General features: G+C 43.4%; 1 protein-coding gene across 1 annotated transcript in view; it reads right to left on the minus strand.

Moving 5' to 3' along the window:
- ANAPC1 (anaphase promoting complex subunit 1) overlaps positions 1–18,527 on the minus strand; it is a 110,314-nt gene that overhangs the window by 64,528 nt on the left and 27,259 nt on the right. The window contains exons 11-15 of the mRNA XM_075862897.1: positions 8,767–8,857; positions 8,617–8,682; positions 4,422–4,562; positions 3,466–3,606; positions 849–909 (exon numbers count right to left, since the gene is read on the minus strand). Coding sequence (XP_075719012.1) covers positions 849–909; positions 3,466–3,606; positions 4,422–4,562; positions 8,617–8,682; positions 8,767–8,857 — 500 coding nt within the window. The remainder of the gene's footprint in view (positions 1–848; positions 910–3,465; positions 3,607–4,421; positions 4,563–8,616; positions 8,683–8,766; positions 8,858–18,527) is intronic.

Genomic DNA, 18,527 nt, shown 5'->3' on the forward strand with positions numbered 1-18,527 from the left:
CGACCTGCTGATTTGATGGGACCGCAGTGTTTGTCGCAGTTTACAGGCACATCTGGAGAGGCTGTGATGGGGATTGCAGCTCCGGTCCCAATCAAGTTGATGGGACTGAGCTGCAATCCCAGGCATAGTTACTACCGATGTATCCAGCGCTGTACCTGGTAAACACTGAATTGTTGGACCCCCACCGATTTGATATTAACTACCTATCCTAAGTTTAGGCCATCAAGAAAAAATGTCAAGACAAGCCCTTATAGTATGCTCTAACAACAGGCATTATAAACATACAGGCCTTGGTTTCTTTAATGGACCCTCCAGTCTACCCGTATAAGGTGTGGGTGTGACTCGGTATGGGATCAACGGAGTACTCCTACTTTGCTTTTCCCCCAGTATGCCGTAACCGGTCTTTCTGTTCTCCATCGTTAGAGGAGGACAGCAGCTTTGTATTACAGCCGCTGTCCTGCTCGTAATGGAATGGGTACATTGGTTACATTTCAGATCCTTTACGAACTCTTGCCTGCACAGTACTAATCACATTGTCAACATGTTAAAACAGAATAGTTACACATGGTGCTTTTTTAACAGTTTTTTTTAACGCTTACCAAACAATGTGGACAGAGCTTAACAAATAAACTTTACAAAAAACACATACATTGAAAGTCTTTTGATCTATCATCCAGAATTCTGATATTTAAAATAGATGTGCAATATAATGTGGCATGTCAAAAGACCAGAAGAGTGAGCGAACCAATTAAAAACTTTCACTTTTCTATGAAACCTGATAATCCAGCACCTATGAGGCCCCATTCATGCCGAAAAAAAATACATGTTACATGGAATTTTAAACTTACCTAATTCAGATGTAGCAACATCTGGAATAGTTATCCTAACCATAGACCCATTTGTCAGCTCCTATAGTAAAAATAAAAAAAATAAAACTCAATTCACTAGCAAACCATATACAGGTTCTTATCAATGAATTAGAATATCATCAAAAAGTTAATTTATTTCAGTAATTCAATTAAAAAAGTGAAACTCACATATTATATAGATTCATTACACACAAAGTGATCTGTTTCCAGCACTTTTCTCTTTTAATGTTGAAGATTATGGCTAACAGTTAATGAAAACCCAAAATTTAGTCTGTCAGAAAATTTGAATATTGGGTAAAAGTTGAAGATTGTAGACTCATGGTGTCACACTCTAATAAGCTAATCAAAACAAAACACCTGCAAAGGTTTCCTAAGCCTTCAAATGGCCCAACAGTCTGGTTGAGTAGGCCACACAATCATAGGGAAGACTGCGGACTTGACAGTTGTCCAGAAGACCGTCAATGACACCCTCCACAAGGAGGATAAGCCATAAAAGGACATTGCTGAAGAAGCTGCTGTTCACAGAGTGCTGTATCCAAGCATATTAATGTAAAGTTGAGAGGAAGGAAAAAAGTGTGGTAGAAAAAGGTGCACAAGCATCAGGGATAACCGCAGCCTTGAAAGGATTGTCAAGAAAAGGCCATTCAAGAATCTTGGGGAGATTCACAAGGAGTGGACTGCGGCTGGAGACAAGAGTGTCAAGAGCCACCACACACAGACGTATCCAGGACATGGGCTACAACTGTCGCATTCCTTGTGTCCTACCACTCATGACCCAGAGACAACGTCAGAAGCGTTTTACCTGGGCTAAGTAGAAAAAGGACTGGTCTGTTGCTCAGTGGTCAAGTCCTGTTTTCAGATGAAAGTAAATTTGGCATTTCATTTGGAAATCAAGATCCCAGAGTCTGGAGGAAGAGTGCAGAGGCATCAAGCCAAGTTGCTTGCGGTCCAGTGTGAAGTTTCCACAGTCAGTGATGGTTTGGGGAGCCATGTCAACTGTTGGTGTTGGGCCACTGTGTTATATCAAGTCCAGAGTCAGCGCAGCGTCTAGATGGAAATTTTCGAGCACTTCATGCTTCCCTCTGCTGACAAGTTTTATGGAGATACAGATTTCCTTTTCCAGCAGGACTTGGCACCTGCCCACACTGCCAATAGTACCAATACCTGGTTTAATAACCACAGTATCACTGCGCTTGATTGGCCAGCAAACTCGCCTGACTTAAGCCCCATAGAGAATCTATAGGGCATTGTCAGGAGGAAGATGAGATACATCAGACCCAACAATGCAGACGAGCTGAAGGCCGCTATCAAAGCAACCTGGGCTTCCATAACACCTCAGCAGTGCCACAGGCTGATCGCCTCCATGCCACGCCACATTGATGCAGTAATTCATGCAAAAGGAGCCTCGACCAAGTATTGAGGGCAGGTACTGGACATACTTTTCAGTAGGCCAACATTTCTGTATTAAAAATCACTTCTGAAATTGGGCTTATATAATATACTAGTTTTCTGGAAGACTAAATTTTGGGTTTTCACTAAAGGTGTTTTCCACCGGATAGGTCATCAGTACATGATCTGTGGGGGTCCGGCACCCGGGCCCAGCACAGATCCGCTGCCTCCGTGCACCGGAGGTACATGCCAGAAGCACTTAGCTCCGGCCACAGAATAGCGGCCGAGCTGCAGCTCTGCTCCTATTCAAGTGAATAGGAGCGAACCTGCAGTTCTGCAGCACGGTCACTATGCTATGTACGGAGCCAAATGCACATTACACTGCATAATGTGCCATAACATCCGGTGCCCTCAGGCCACCGGAGCAGCTTATCGGTGCGGGGTCAGGGTGTCTGACCCGCACCGATGATATACTGATGACTTATCCGGTGGATAGGTCATCAGTTGTTAGAAGGTGGACAACCCCTTTAACTGTTAGCCATAATCATCAACATTAAAATAAAAAAATTCTGGAAATAGATCACTCTGTGTGTAATGAATCTATATAATATATGAGCTTCACTTTTTTAATTGAATTACTGAATTACTGAAATAAATTAACTTTTTAATGATATCCTTATTTATTGAGAAGGACCCTTAATAAGTCTTTGCCTATCAATAATATTAACATGGACTAATCTGAATAAAAACATGAAACATTTTTTAAAGTAAAAGCACAAGACCGAATCATGGAATATAAATATTGCATGCAGTACATGGGCAGCTTACGAATCAGGAATCTGAAGTCACAAAGATATTCAGAGGATTTAGGGCTAGTTCACACGGCAGATTTTGCGTTGCAGGTCCCGCTGCAAAATCCACTGCGGAACTATTCCTGCAGCCAGCAGGAAGAATCCTCCCACCCATTGACATCAGTGGGCGGTTCGGGCAGAACCCGCCCGAAGATCAAGGATGCTTCTTTTCTGCTAGCTGAAAAAATCAGCTAGCAGGAAAAAAAAGCGTCCGACTCCCATTGAAATGAATGGGAGGCGGAATTTTGCGCCACAAAATCTCCTCCGTGTGAACATACCCTAAGAGTTCAATGAATGCCAACCCTCTGTGAAATGATGCACATTATAATATATATAAAGCATGCCAGATTACCCACCAGAGTTAACCTGTTGTGTACAGGATCACGGACAGAGTGGATGTAAGTTCCAAACTGATGAAAAGTGCAGTCATCAATATAATTAGATTCATGAATTCTGGAGGAATCCCGAAGCTCAGGAACTGGGGAAAGCATTCCTGTCTGAAAAAAAAAGAAGATTATATTTTATAACATTAATAAGACATATTAGAATATAATACACCATTTTTTTTCAAAGCTGAAAAATGAATAACTTGTATTTAGAGACCCCCCCCGATACTGGACAAAAAACAGCGTTTAAAGAAAAGCAAAAAAGCTGTGTTTTGCCGTCGTCACTGCAATAGATCGCGTCGTGACCGCTAAATCTCTGAATATACTTTAAGGCTGTTTTCAGATTTCTGTGACCGAAACGGCACTGACATTAACATTTTTCAAATTGAAAGCAGCTGAAAGAATTTTGTGATTAATGGCCATGCGGTATTGTGGGTTTTTATCTGCTATACAGAGCGGCCATTAACTTCCAAACTGCTTTTAGCTGCACTCAATTTGAAAGAACGCACCGACTTAACGTGCGACCGCAGCGTTTAAACTAGACTCTGGACTGACTGACTTAACTCTGTATTAAGCAAAAACCCCAAAACCTTGCCCCTTTTTACCTTGGCCGGTATTTTTTGGTGAAAAAGATGGCAACCCTACATACAAGCCCCTGAACAAGAGTGGTGCTGTTTCCGAAAGAAAGCAGAAACATTTTTCTAATCTCATAATCCCCTTTCGTTAGTAAAAAAAAAAAAAAAGGTCAGATGAATGCTCATGATAGTAGATAGGGTAAAGAGAGTTCTCAAGCGCCTTTACAGGGTTCTAACAAAACCTGTAGTAGTAGTAGTAGTAGTAGTAGTAGTAGTAGTAGTAGTAGTAGTAGTAGTAGTAGTAGTAGTAGTAGCATAACGTAAAAGGAGGACGATGTAATGTACACTTACCATGTCTTCCATAGGGACCAAATGCTTGTTCAGTGATTTTGTAGGGGTGCTGATACTCTCCAGAGGAGTACTTGGCCGAGGCATTGGATTCGACATGCTGAGAGATGGGGCAGGCAATCCCTGAATGAAAATCTTTCCTACCTTAGGCATGAAAATTAACAAATTTTTTGGTTTTAGTGACAATGATAAGCATAGATAGAACTTGACAAAAGATAGCCAGTAAGATCATGCAGTCTGGTCACACAGTCACTGTTTGTCAAGTACATGTTTTAGTGGACGGTTGTAATGCAGCTAAATTATTCAACAGAGATCTAACATAATGATGATTTGATAATAAAGTACTTCTAGAATAAAAAAAAATTTCTCTTTTCTTTCATGTAAAATCTTCATAATAAAAATAGAGGAGGGTGGGAGGAATAAAAATTAGCAACCTCAGATTGTAGCTACTGTATTGAAGGCCCTGTTCACATCAGCATCGGGTTCCGTTTGGGGTTTCCGTTCATTCATTCTGCCAGAGGAACAGATGAACGGAAAGCTGAACGGAAACTATAGCTTCCGTTTGCATTACCATTGATTTCAATGGTAATGCTTCCGTTTCAGTTGATTTCCGTTCCATAAAGTTTCCTTTTTTTTCACGGAAACATAAGCGTAGTCGACTAAGCTATTATTTCCATTAAAAAAAAGACGGAAACTTTACGGAACGGAAACCAACTAAAACGGAAGAATTACCATTGAAATCAATGGTAATGCAAACGGAAGCTATAGTTTCCATTCATCTGTTCCTCTGATGGAATAGTTGAACGGAAACCCCAAACGGAACCCGACCCTGATGTGAACAGACCCTTATACGAACATTTCAAGAGAAATTCCCCAAAATATTATTTATTACTCGTTAGCCGCAGAAGCAATCTTAAAATACCAGAAGGCTACCTCCAGCCACCTGTAGGGGCGATTACTGGATACAGTTAAGATATTGAACTGAATAAAAAAATAGTATACAGTAACCTCCCCCTTGTCATAACTCCAGGGCTCCAATAAAAATATATTAGAAAATGAATCTGACATGACGGAGGCCTTCCGTGCCTATTACCACTCTCTTTATAATCTCCCTCGGCACCTTCTTCTCCGGATGGAGGGAGCCACTTGGAGAGGACTGAGACGTATTTCCGGTCCTCGGAGATGAAATGTATCCCCCAGGCTATTGCTGCCCTGGAGGCTCCTATTTCATTGGCGTTGTCGTGGACACTGAAGGACTCGCCTGCGGGGAAGGCACCGGGCCCGGATGGACTACCTTTACAATATTATAAGGCCTGCTCAGATCTGCTCTCGCCCCATTTCCTACACGCCGTCAATTCACTCACGGAGGGAATTCTCTTCCTCAAGACACGTTGAGGGCCCACATCACGGTGATACCCAAAGAGGGGGAAGGACCCATCCATGTGCCAAAATTATCGCCCCATATCTCTGTTAAACGTCGATCTAAAGCTGTTTGCTAAGATTCTGGCCCATAGGATGACCCCATTACTACATACTGTGATACATACCGACCTAAGGGAAGCCCGAGATAATACCACTCGGGCAATTAACCTTATGTATCAAGCGGCTGTCTCGGCCCTTCCCACTTGCTTTCTGTCGACGGATGCGGAGGCCTTCGACAGAGTCAACTGGGATTTTATGCTGGCTACTTTGTGGTATGTAGGACTGGGCACGCATATGATGAAATGGATTTCGGGTCTCTACTCCTCCCCATCGGCCCAGGTTAAGGTCAACAGTCACTTCTCCTCCTCACTCGCTATCTCTAATGGTGCGAGGCAAGGCTGTCCCTTGTCCCCCTTAATTTTCATTTTATGTTTGGAGCCCTTTTTGTCCCATATTTGCTCCAATCCAGATATAGCGGGTGTAGCTTTGGGAGGAAGGTCCCATAAGGTTGCTGCTTACGCGGATGACCTGCTCTTTTTTCTCACTGCACCCAGGATCTCCTTGCCCAACCTGATGGTGGAGTTGAGTAGATACTCGAAATTGTCCAACTTCAAGATCAACTACCAGAAGTCGGAGGCTCTCAATATCTCGTTGCCACAGACCCTGGTGGATGATCTGTCCGAGTCCTTCTCCTTTAAATGGGCTAGAGATTCTCTTAAATATTTGGGGGTACAGCTTCCCAGTGATCTGTCTCGCCTTTATGCGGTGAACTACCCTCCGCTTCTTCAACGTGTAAAGAGCGATTTGGATTCTTGGACGACGGGCACCTTTACCTGGTTTGGTAGGTGTGCAATATTTAAAATGAATATTTTGCCACGGATTTTGTATCTCTTTCAGGCGCTGTTGGTACACATCCTACGCACTTTCTTTCAAGCTCTGCTGTCCCTACTCCACAAATTCATATGGGTGGGGAAACCCACGCGTATTGCTCGATCCATGCTTTTTCGTGCTAAGTGTGAGGATAGCATTGGTCTCCCGGACTTTGTTTCCTACCATCAGCCTCCCACTTGGCACGAATTTTGGCCTGGTTTAGGCACACTGAGATTAAACAGTGGGTGTCCATGGAGCAGGCCTTTCTTGAAGTTCCATAAGGATCGCTTGTTCACTATGACGCATAAATCCTCTATGGCTAGCAGATTTCAGGAGGCGGGGTTTAAGATCTTGTCACGATGGTATAGAGTGCACAGTGGGTGTCCATGGAGCAGGCCTTACTTGAAGTCCCATTGCAGGCCTTACCTTGGTTGGGCAACCACGTCCCCCTGTCGGCGCGGACACACCCGACTATTGGGCCCACCCTGGCGGTTGCGTCACGGCTCTTTCCCCAGAAAGGGATTTCTCTGTCTCCATCCTCTTTGTTTCCTGCAATGCAATCCTGCATTCCCACCAGGGCGGGAAAGCGGCCCCTTCCAGCTTTGGTTGAGGGCGGGTAAGGGACGTGCCGCCCATTTTATGCAGGATGAGACATGGATGACTAGCTCACAGTTGGAGTCTTTGTCAGACCCTATCTTCTTTACTACATGGCAGGTCACCCAGTTAAGACACTTCCTCGCGTCCCTACCTAACCCATCGCCCTACTCACAAGATAGTTCCCCTTTCGAACTCCTTTGCACGGGCATCACTCGTTGTCCAGACTTTATGCTCTCCTGATCTCTCCATCCAATCTTTCCACACCTTCCTACTTGCTTAGCTGGGAGAGGGACTTGAGTCTAACATTCACTACGGAACATAAGGATCGCTTGTTCACTATGACGCATAAATCCTCTATGGCTAGCAGATTTCAGGAGGCGGGGTTTAAGATCTTGTCACGATGGTATAGAGTGCCTTCCAGATTGCATGCGATGATACCTGCGGTCTTGCCGTTGTGTTGGAGAAGTGGTGACCATGTGGGTACAATTTTACACATTTTTTGGGATTGCCCGCAGTTGACTAATTTCTGATCTGAGGTGTGGCGCATTTCCGCGAAATTTACGGATTTCCCCTTTCCGCGATCTCCGGACCTTTTCCTGCTCCATCTGTGTGATGTTCCATTATCTACGTACCGACGCTCAGTGGTTCACCATCTGGTGAATGCAGCTAGAGCGTGCGTCCCGGCGCTGTGGAGACAATCTTGCCCTCCGTCGGTGGGCATGTGGTTCAGCAAGATCCAGGAGATTATGAGAATGGAGGACCTCACGGCATCAATGAGAGGATCCCACGCAAAATTCCTTAAAACATGGCGTGATTGGATTAGGTTCGTATGTGGAGTATAGGACCATCATGGCCTCGTGAGCATAATCCCTAGGCCCAATACGTAAGGTCAGTTCTCCCTCCTTCCTTTCTGTCCCCTCTTCTCTTTCGCTTCTCTCTATCTCTTTCCTGTTCTCTTACGGGTTATTATGCATGGCTGCGGGTTCAGGGTGCATACAAGAGTTTCTTAATCAATATCGATTTCAGCTGTACGTTGTTCTTTGTGTTTCTTTGCACTCATTGTAATTACATATACTAGCCTGTGGGCCGATCTCAGTGCTGCATATGTCTGCACCATTATATTTGTGTGTTGGAAAACGGAAAAATAAAAGAATATGAAAAAAAAAAGAAAATGAATCTGCACAGCATATTGAAACTAAAAATAAAGGTGTTAAAAGGTGGGCATTCATTGTAACAAACACTACTTGCTATTCTTTAACCATTCCACTTCAATAGATAGATTTAACTTTTATTAGATAATAAAACTTACCTTTACAACACCGGTGTACAGAATCAAATTCCCATTGCTCTCCAACACCACAGTTGTGTCACTACTCTAAAAATATATAAGGAGGTAGAATGAAGCTATAAATTAAGCATGAAAGTTTCAGATTTAAGGAAATAAATTTACTAAACATACCTCTACTGGAACGGCATCCTTTGCAGATATGTTGGTGATAGAACCAAAGATCAGCTGTGACTTGTCATTACTCTCTTCAAACTTCACCATCCTGAAAACAAATAACCAAGACAAATAACCAAGGATTTTTTTTTGGGTACTCACCCTAAAATCCTTTTCTTGTCGTGTTCATTGGGGGAAGCAGATACTGTGGGGTATGGGCGGACACAAAAAATTAAGAGAGTTAGCTCCTCCTATAGGATATGGGGTGGTAAACCAGTATGTACTCGAGCGTAGGAGAAGCAGAAACTCCAGTCAGAAGCCAGAGACAAAGAACCATCAAACAAACAACCAGACTAACTGGAGGAAAAAAACAAACAAACATCTGGGCAGGAGCTGTGTCCCCCAATAAAATAGTCAAGAAAAGGATTTTATGGTGAGTACACAAAAGAATCCCCTTTTCGCGTACATGTTATTAGGGGACATAGGCACCGTGGAACGCCCCAAAGCAGTCCCCCAGGATGGAAACAGAAGGAAAGGCAGTCCCTATTCCACAGTCGCCTGCAGAACCATGCAACCAAGCGAAGGATCTGAAGATGGGAATGTGTGCAACCTGTAGAACTTACTGAACGTGTAAACACCAGCTGGCCGCCTCGCACACTTGGAGAACAGTAGACCGGTGGTGCACAGCTCAAAAAGCCACAACCACTCTGAGAGAATGTGCTATATAACCCAAAACGGGGGGAACTCTAGCCTTGACCTGGTACGTCTCACTGATGGCCAACCGGATCCAGAAGGCAATGTAGGTCTTAGAGCCACCAAGCCCTTCTGCGATATATCTGGAACAGCAAATAAGGTATCTGTTCAGCCACGGTACGGCGTATTAGACTGGTAAATCTGTAAAGAACTGACTACATCCAGGCCGTGGGGAGAACGTTCCCTAGGATGAACTGAGATAGAAAGAAAGCAAGATGATATCCTCATTGAGGTGAAAACAAGAGAGCACATTAGGCTCATAGGAGGGAACTGTACAGAGTACTGCCTAATCTAGACTAGGTTCAAGTCCCACGAAGGAGTGGGGGGACCTGTAAATAGGGGCAGCATAAGTTGCTTCTTGTAGGAGTGTCCAGATGTCCAATTTAGTATCCAGTGGGCGATTGAAAAGAATGGAGATAGCTAAGACGTGTCCCTTGAGGGAACGGAGGGCAAGGCCAAAATCCAGACCCCCTTGAAGAAAGAAGTGGATCCTGGAGAAGGAGAAACGCAAGGGGTGAAATTTCCTCGCCTCACACCATTGGAAATAAGATTTCCAAGTATAATAGTTAATACATGCCCATGATGGCTTCCTGGCCTTCATCGTCTCGATAACATGCTCCAACATGTCACGAGCCCTCAAATTGGATCTTGACCCAGTTGTCGACCCCTGGAATGTGTAAGGCGGAGAGCGGGAACGTAGAATTCTGCCAATTCCAGGATCTTGGTCGTTTCCACCATTGCCGCTGCACTGCGGGTGGTTCCTTGGTAATTTAGGTAGGACGAAGACGTGACATTGTCTGTCTGAGTTCAGACGGGTGGCAGGACAGGAGGACTATCAAATGTTGTACACAGGCAAAATGTCCTCAACTGCAAGATGTTGACGGGGAGGGAGGATTCCTGCTCAGACCCAGAGCCGTAAGGTTTCGGAAGGCACTAAAGCTCCCCTTTCCAGGGAAACTCGCATTCTTGGAAAGGACCAGCCACCAGAGAGGAAGGAAGGAGCAACTCTGGAAGAGAATCGTCTGATCCAAGGAGTCCGGAGAGCGGTTCCAACAGGAAACATTCGCAATTTGAAGATGATGGAAATTAAATTGTGCGAACTAAATGGCCTCAATCGAGTCCACTATGGTGTCCAGCACTTGCATGAAGAAGCAGAGAGAGTCAGAGACCCCCTCCAAAAAATTCCTAATTTCCTGCCTGAATGTGGACAATTTCTCCTGTTTGCTGAAACAGTATCAAAACACATGCAGAGGAAGGAGAGCTTTTGGGAAGAGGAAAGTAGAGACTTGGAGAGGTTTAATATCCGAACCGGGTCAAAGTATCCAGAGTAGTTTGGAGACGGATTTGATTGTCCTCCTCGGAATGAGACTTTATCAGGACATCGTCCAAGTAGGGCATGACGAACAAGCCTCTGGGAGAGCCGTGGAGCAGTCGCTAGACTGAATGGGAGGGCCACAAATTGGTAGTGGTAGGGAGGCACCGTGACGCAAAGGAAAGGCTGATGGGACGGGCAGATTGTGAAATGTAAATACGCATCCTTTGTTTCCATGGAAGAAAGACATTTCCCTTGTATTTAAAGGCGATCATCGATCTAAGGGACTCCATGCGGAAGTCACTGACCCGGACGTAAGTGTTGAGAAATTTTAAGTTCAGAATTCGGCAAACCGATCCATCCTTCTTCAGTACGACAAAGAAATTAAAGTAAAATTCCCAAACTCTTTGGTCTGGAGGGACAGGAATAATAAATAACTTCTGAAAAAATACATTGACGAGCTGGCGGACCTATTCAGTGGTTGTCCTGGGTACCCAGGCAGTAGCAAAAATGGGTAAACTCAAGGGAGAACCCGGAAAAGGATTTCATGCGGCAGTCCAGTGAATTGCGCAAAAAATGCTGCCTGCGCCATGGGGATTGTGATCGTTTCGGCTAAACGGGAGACTGAAGGGTCCATTGCTGGAGACTTAGACTACTTGGAAGAGACCTCCTCTGCGAAGGGATACATAAAGGTCTAAGTGTGCGGTATCAGCAAACTTTCTCAGGAGGTTTCCATTGCCTGGAAACCACCTCTTTGAATTCCGAATGTGAAGGGTAGACATTGAAAGACTGCTCGAAAAAGTCGAACGCCTCCTGACCAGAGGAGAACTCTACATCCTTGATTTGCTAGGTATTCCCAACAGCTGAAATTAGTGTTGCACGATGCATCGAAATATCGATACTATTTCGATGCACAGCTTAGTATTGTAATACATGAATATAGTCAGACCGATGCTGTGGTTGTGTAATACATCCATTGCCCCGCTCCTGACAAGTGTGCACGCCCGGTCAGCATGAGGTGATGTGGCCGGCGCTGCACTAATGACAATGGCACTGAAGACAGAGAACATGGCGGGCGCACTGCAAAACACCCCCATGACCTGTCTTCAGTGCCGGTGCTCATTTGTGCAGCGCCGGCCACATCACATCATGCTGACCGCACGCACATACACACACTTTTTGTCCGGAGCGGTGCAATGGCTGTATTACACAGCCGCAGCCCTAACGGTGGAGTTCAGAGAAACCTCTGATCTCCGCCGCTATTCCCTTGAATGCTGCGATCAAAGCTGAACACAGCGTTCAGGGGGAAAATGAGAAGAGGGGCGACCCCTTTGATCGTATCACAGGGAATCCCTGTGATGCGATCGAGGGACATACCATATGGGCAGACAGCCTAAGGTCCATTGAAGGACCCCAAGGCTGTCCTACTATATTTCCTGCTTTTATGGCATAACTCGGTATGTCCTAAAAACTGCCTGTGTACTATCAGTATATAGATATATGCCAGTACATTAAAGTTTAAACATAAAAAAAAGTGATGATAAATAAAAAAAATGGCAAAAGATAGACACACATTTGTTACAATAAACATTAAAATAAAAGTCTCAAAACATAAAATAGACACACATTCGGTATAGTCGCAACCGTAATTACCTGCACAATAATTTATAGTGTCATTTATGATGTGTACACTGTAAAAAAACAAAAAACTGCTTTCTTTAACTTAATAATATGGGAGGACTTTTTTTTTTTTGGCAAAGTATCGTTTCGGTATAGAGAATCGCAATACTACACAAAGTATCGGTATCGAAGTCCAAATTCTGGTTTAGTGACAACCGTAGCTGAAATAAGGGTATGTTCACACGGCGGGGGTCCGTAACGGCTGAAATTACGGGGATGTTTCAGCCTGAAAACATCCCCGTAATTTCAGCCGTACCGGCATGTGCAGGCGCTTGAACGCCGCGTCAATTACGGCCGTAATTGGCGCTGCTATTCATTGGAGTGAATGAAGAACGGCTCCAATTACGGCCAAAGAAGTGACAGGTCACTTCTTTGACGCGGGCGTCTATTTACGCGCCGTTATTTGACAGCGGCGCGTAAATTTACGCCTCGTGTGAACAGACAAACGTCTGCCCATTGCTTTCAATGGGCAGATGTTTGTCAGCGCTATTGAGGCGCTATTTTCGGGCGTAATTCGGGGCAAAAACGCCCGAATTACGTCCGTAAATAGTGCGTGTGAACATACCCTAAGGGTGTCCATCGTAGTAAACAGTTCAGAAGACTTCTCTTTATCCAGATCCGAATAAGAAATTTCACACTCCGACTCCACATCTCTAGGTAAGGAGGAAGTCTCGGACCCAACTCCCAGGGGTAGGGGAGAAACTGACAAAGTAGGAAAAGTTGATGTGTATAAACGTGAAGATCTAGCCCTCTTGTGGGCCCTGTCCCGTGAAGAGGATATTGAAAAAGAGGCTGGAGAGTCCTGGTCAGAAAGATGGGTCAGGAGGCCTACCATGGACTGGGAGACGCCAAGGAGGTCATCGACAGTCCGAAATAGGAAGCGAGCACATTCTGATTCGGTCCCTTCCAAACTTGGTGCGGGCATAGCTAGGGGTAGCTGGGCTGTGGAGGGTTGACTTAATTACATGCATGCGGAACATAGAGGAGTATGCATGAGAATTTTGAGCTGTAACAAGGGCAGGCAAACTAGGATGGCGGCCTTGGTTCTTAGGGCAGTAGGAGACCGGTCAACAGTTGCAGAGGGAGGAGAGGAAAGGACCATTAAATGATACCTCCGCTACTCACCCTTAAAGGGGTTGTCCCAAGTTGACTCAAATTTTTTTTTTTATACATTCTAAGCAGGAAATGAATTTTAAAACATTTGGTGTTAAAAAAAAATTAAAATTCATTTCCTAAGTGCCTTTTTTTTACACTTGATAACTCAGCAAGTGCTGGTTATCTTTTCTAAAAAGGGGCGTGAGCGGCTCGATGTCAATCAAGCCGCTCCGCTCTGCAGTGTGCGCTCCCGATGTTGCTAGATACTGTAGTTCTAGCAACATCGGGAGAATGTTCGTCTCAAGCGGGCATGGTAAGCCCGATTGAGACGAACTTACCGTGAATGTCAACTACACTACACTACACTCACCCCGTTTCGGCAAGCCACTTTTCCCTCCCCCACCCTGTCACTACATTTTTGTACCCGCCGCATCGGTGCTGCATCAGCACCCGGCGAACAACTAAAAATATATAAAATAAAATAATAATCACCTAAGACGTTCTAACGGCGCTCTGAACGGTCCCGTCACTTGCCATCTTCCTTCTTCTTGGCGCCGCTCGCATTCATACGGTAGTAACAATGCGTTGTGGCGCAGATGACGTAATCATATCAGGCCCACGTGATTACTTCATCTGCGCCCACCGCTCTGTTATTGTGAATGGGAGAAGAAAAGTGACGGGACCGTTCAGCTCTTCGTGGGAACGTCTTAGGTGAGTTTATTTTTGTATGTATGTTGGTATGTATGTATGTATGTATGTATATGTTTTCTTGTATGTATGTTGTCATGTTTGTATATGTATATGTGCATGTATGTGTATATGTGCATGTATGTTTGCATGTATGTATGTTTTCATGTATGTATGTTTGCAAGTATGTATGTTTGCATGTATGTATGTTTGCTTGTATGTATGTTTGCTTGTATGTATGTTTGCTTGTATGTATGTTTGCATATTTGTATGTGTATATGTGCATGTATGTGTATATGTGCATGTATTTTTGCTTGTATGTATGTATGCTTGCTTGTATGTATGTTTGCATGTATGTATGTTTGCTTGTATGTTTGCTTGTATGTATGTTTGCTTGTAGGTATGTATGTTTGCTTGTTTGTATGTATGTATGTATATGTTTTCATGTATGTATGTTTGCATGTATGTATGTTTGCATGTATGTATGTTTGCATATATGTATGTTTGCTTGTATGTTTGCTTGTATGTATGTTTGCTTGTATGTATGTTTGCATGTATGTATGCATATACGTATGTTTGCTTGTATGTATGTTTGCTTGTATGTATGTATGTTTGCATGTTTGTATGTGTATATGTGCATGTATGTGTATATGTGCATGTATGTTTGCTTGTATGTATGTTTGCTTGTATGTATGTATGTATGTATGCTTGCTTGTATGTATGTATGTTTGCATGTATGTATGTATGTTTGCTTGTATGTTTGCTTGTATGTATGTATGTATGTTTGTATGTGCATGTATGTGTATATGTGCATGTATGTTTGATTGTATGTATGTTTTCATGTATGTATGTTTTCATGTATGTATGTTTTCTTGTATGTATGTTTTCTTATATGTATGTTGTCATGTTTGTATGTTTTCATGTATGTATGTTGTCATGTTTGTATGTGTATATGTGCATGTATGTTTGCATGTATGTATGTTTTCATGTATGTATGTTTGCATGTATGTATGTATGTTGTCATGTTTGTATGTGTATGTTTTCATGTATGTGTTTTCATGTAGGTATGTTTGCATGTATGTATGTTTGTATGTATGTTTTCATGTTTGTATGTGTATACGTGCATGTATGTTTGCATGTATGTATGTTTGTTTGTATATATGTCTGTATGGCCATGTATGATACTGTCTGCTGGCGCCCTGTATCTAAGCCAACTTTGCCGCAGGCTTCTATACATGGTATAACAGTCAGTATCACACATGAAAGTGAAAGTAAGCCTACGACATGTTTTATTTCATTTTTTTTTTAAATATTTTTGATTTTTTACAGGTTTGGTGTTTGGACTACGTCGGTTTCGAGGACTACTTAGATGACGCTTTTTTTTTTCATCAATAAAATGGTTAATGAGGGTTGTGTTGGGGGTGCTTTATTTCAATAAAATATTTTATCTATATCTTTGTCTTTTCTTTTCAAGTTTTATTACTATCACTTTAGTAATGGCCGCTGTCTGAGTGACAACATCCATTACTAAGGCGAGGCTTAGTGTTAGCCGGTACAGAGGCTAACACTAAACACCATTATTACCCCGGTACCCACCACCACCAGGGGTGCCGGGAAGAGCTGGGTACGATCCAGTACCCGACCATCTGTTGTGATGGTAGGGCTCTGGGGCGGCCGCAGGCTGGTATTATGAGGCTGGGAAGGGCCAAAAACAGTGGACCTTCCCACCCTTGTAATGCTAGGCTGCTGCTGCTGTGTTGTATCTGGCTGGTTATAAAAATGGGGGGGACCCCACGTCATTTTTTTTTATTATTTATTTATTATTTTTATTAAAAAGACATGGGGTTCCACCCAATTTATCATAACCAGCCACAAACAACAGTGTTATTAGCCTGGGAATGTACTAAACCAGTGGCCCCTCCCACCCGTGTAATGCCAGACTGCTGCGGCCTTGTATATGGCTGGTTATTAAAAATGTGGGGGACCCAACGTCTATTGTTAAATTTTACAAAAAAACGACGTGGGGGTCCCCCCCATTTTTATAACCAGCCCGATACAACACAGCAGCAGCAGCCTAGCATTACAAGGGTGGGAAGGTCCACTGATTTTGGCCCTTCCCAGCCTCATAATACCAGCCTACGGCCGCCCCAGTACCCGACCATCACAACAGATGGTCGGGTACTGGATCGTACCAAGCTCTTCCCGGCACCCCTGGTGGTGGTGGGTACCGGGGTAATAATGGGTGGTTAGTGCTAGCCTCTGCACCGGCTAACACTAAGTACCGCCTTAATAATGGACGCTGTCAATCAGCCAACTGCCATTATCTAGGCACTAATAAAGTTTGAAAAAAAAACACAAAGACAATTTTTTTTTATTGAAATAAGAAATCCCCAACAAAACCCTCGTTAACCATTTTATTAAAATTTTCAAAAAACGTAGATCTACGCAGTAGTCCAACGAATCGAAGATGTAGTCCAATCGGTACATCAAAATCTGCAACAACATTAAAAAAAAGTTAGCAATGTGAACAATACCGATACTTATACTCACCTACACACACACAAACAACCACACACAAACATATACACAAACACATATAAACACACACCCATATATTACACAAACACACACATAAACACATATACACACACACATATACACACACACATATATACACACACACACATATATACACACACACATATACACACACACATATATACACACACATATATACACAAACACATGTACACACACACATATACACAAACACACCCATATATACACAAACATATACACAAACATATATACACACACACACACACACACACACATATATACACAAACACACACACAAACATATACACACAAACCTATACACATATGCACAAACACACCCATATATACACAAACACACACACACATATACACACACACATATGCATACATATACACATGCACAAACACACCCATATATACACAAACACACACATATACATATACATATACATATACAAAAACACACAAACATATACACACAAACATATGCACAAACACACCCACATACACAAACACACACAAACATAAACACACAAACATATACACAAACACATGTACACAAACAAACCCACATATACACAAACATATACATATATACACAAACACACCCATATATACACAAACACACACACACATAAACACACCAAAAAAAGCACACACACATATACACACAAACATATACACATATACACACAAACATATGTACACAAACACACCCATATATACACAAACACATACACAAACCCACACATATACAAAAACACACACACACACACACAAACACACCCATATATACACACACACAAATATACACAAACATATACACACAAATACACCCATATATACACTCACACATAAACACACACACATATACACAAACACACCCATATATACACAAACACACACACACACACACACACTTACCTTTAGCGGAGCGCAGACTTCTCGCGACGGGTGCCTTCCACTTCATCTCCTTGCATCTCCTGCGCATGCGCCGAGATGCGCCGGGATGCGCGTTCATGAGTAAATGACATCCTCTGCTCCGGACGCAGAGGATGTCATTACGCATGCGCGGCCACCGCTAAAGGTAAATAGCGGTGGCCGGGAACCTAGGCAACGAGCAGGATACAAAGAGGGACCGACCGCAACTTCAATCAACGATATCAAGAAAACGACATCGCTGGACGACGGACAGGTAATTAGAATTCTTCTTATTTTTACATGGGGGAGCTTTATAGCTCCATTTATCAACTTGGGACAACCCCTTTAAGGAATGCTCTTCTCTTCAGCTCCCAGGTGGAAACCAGCAGGATCAACCCTTCAGTGTGCCTCTCTCTGGTGAGAGGGAACACTGGGTGACCCTTGGGCTGGTGGGCGGCAGAGGAGCTTTGGTGCTCTTGTCCCGCTTGTTTTTTTTTAGCAGGGGGCGCGGTAGGTTTGACACCGTGCACCCTGCCGTTAGGGGGTGTAACAGGGGGACAGTTTAAACCCTGTTTCCCAACCTGGAAAAAGTCAAAATGAAAAAAAATAAACTAAAATAAGAAAGTAACAGTTTGCTGCACAAGCATCTGCCTCCTACATACACTAAACGAACACTGGCAGGTTTAGTGCAGTGTTTGACAGAGGGGTATATCCTATAGGAGCTAACACTTTTAATGCTTAGTGTCATCCTGCTAGTGGCAACAGCATATAC

This window comes from Rhinoderma darwinii, chromosome 4, assembly GCF_050947455.1.
Source record: "Rhinoderma darwinii isolate aRhiDar2 chromosome 4, aRhiDar2.hap1, whole genome shotgun sequence".
NCBI lineage: Eukaryota > Metazoa > Chordata > Amphibia > Anura > Rhinodermatidae > Rhinoderma > Rhinoderma darwinii.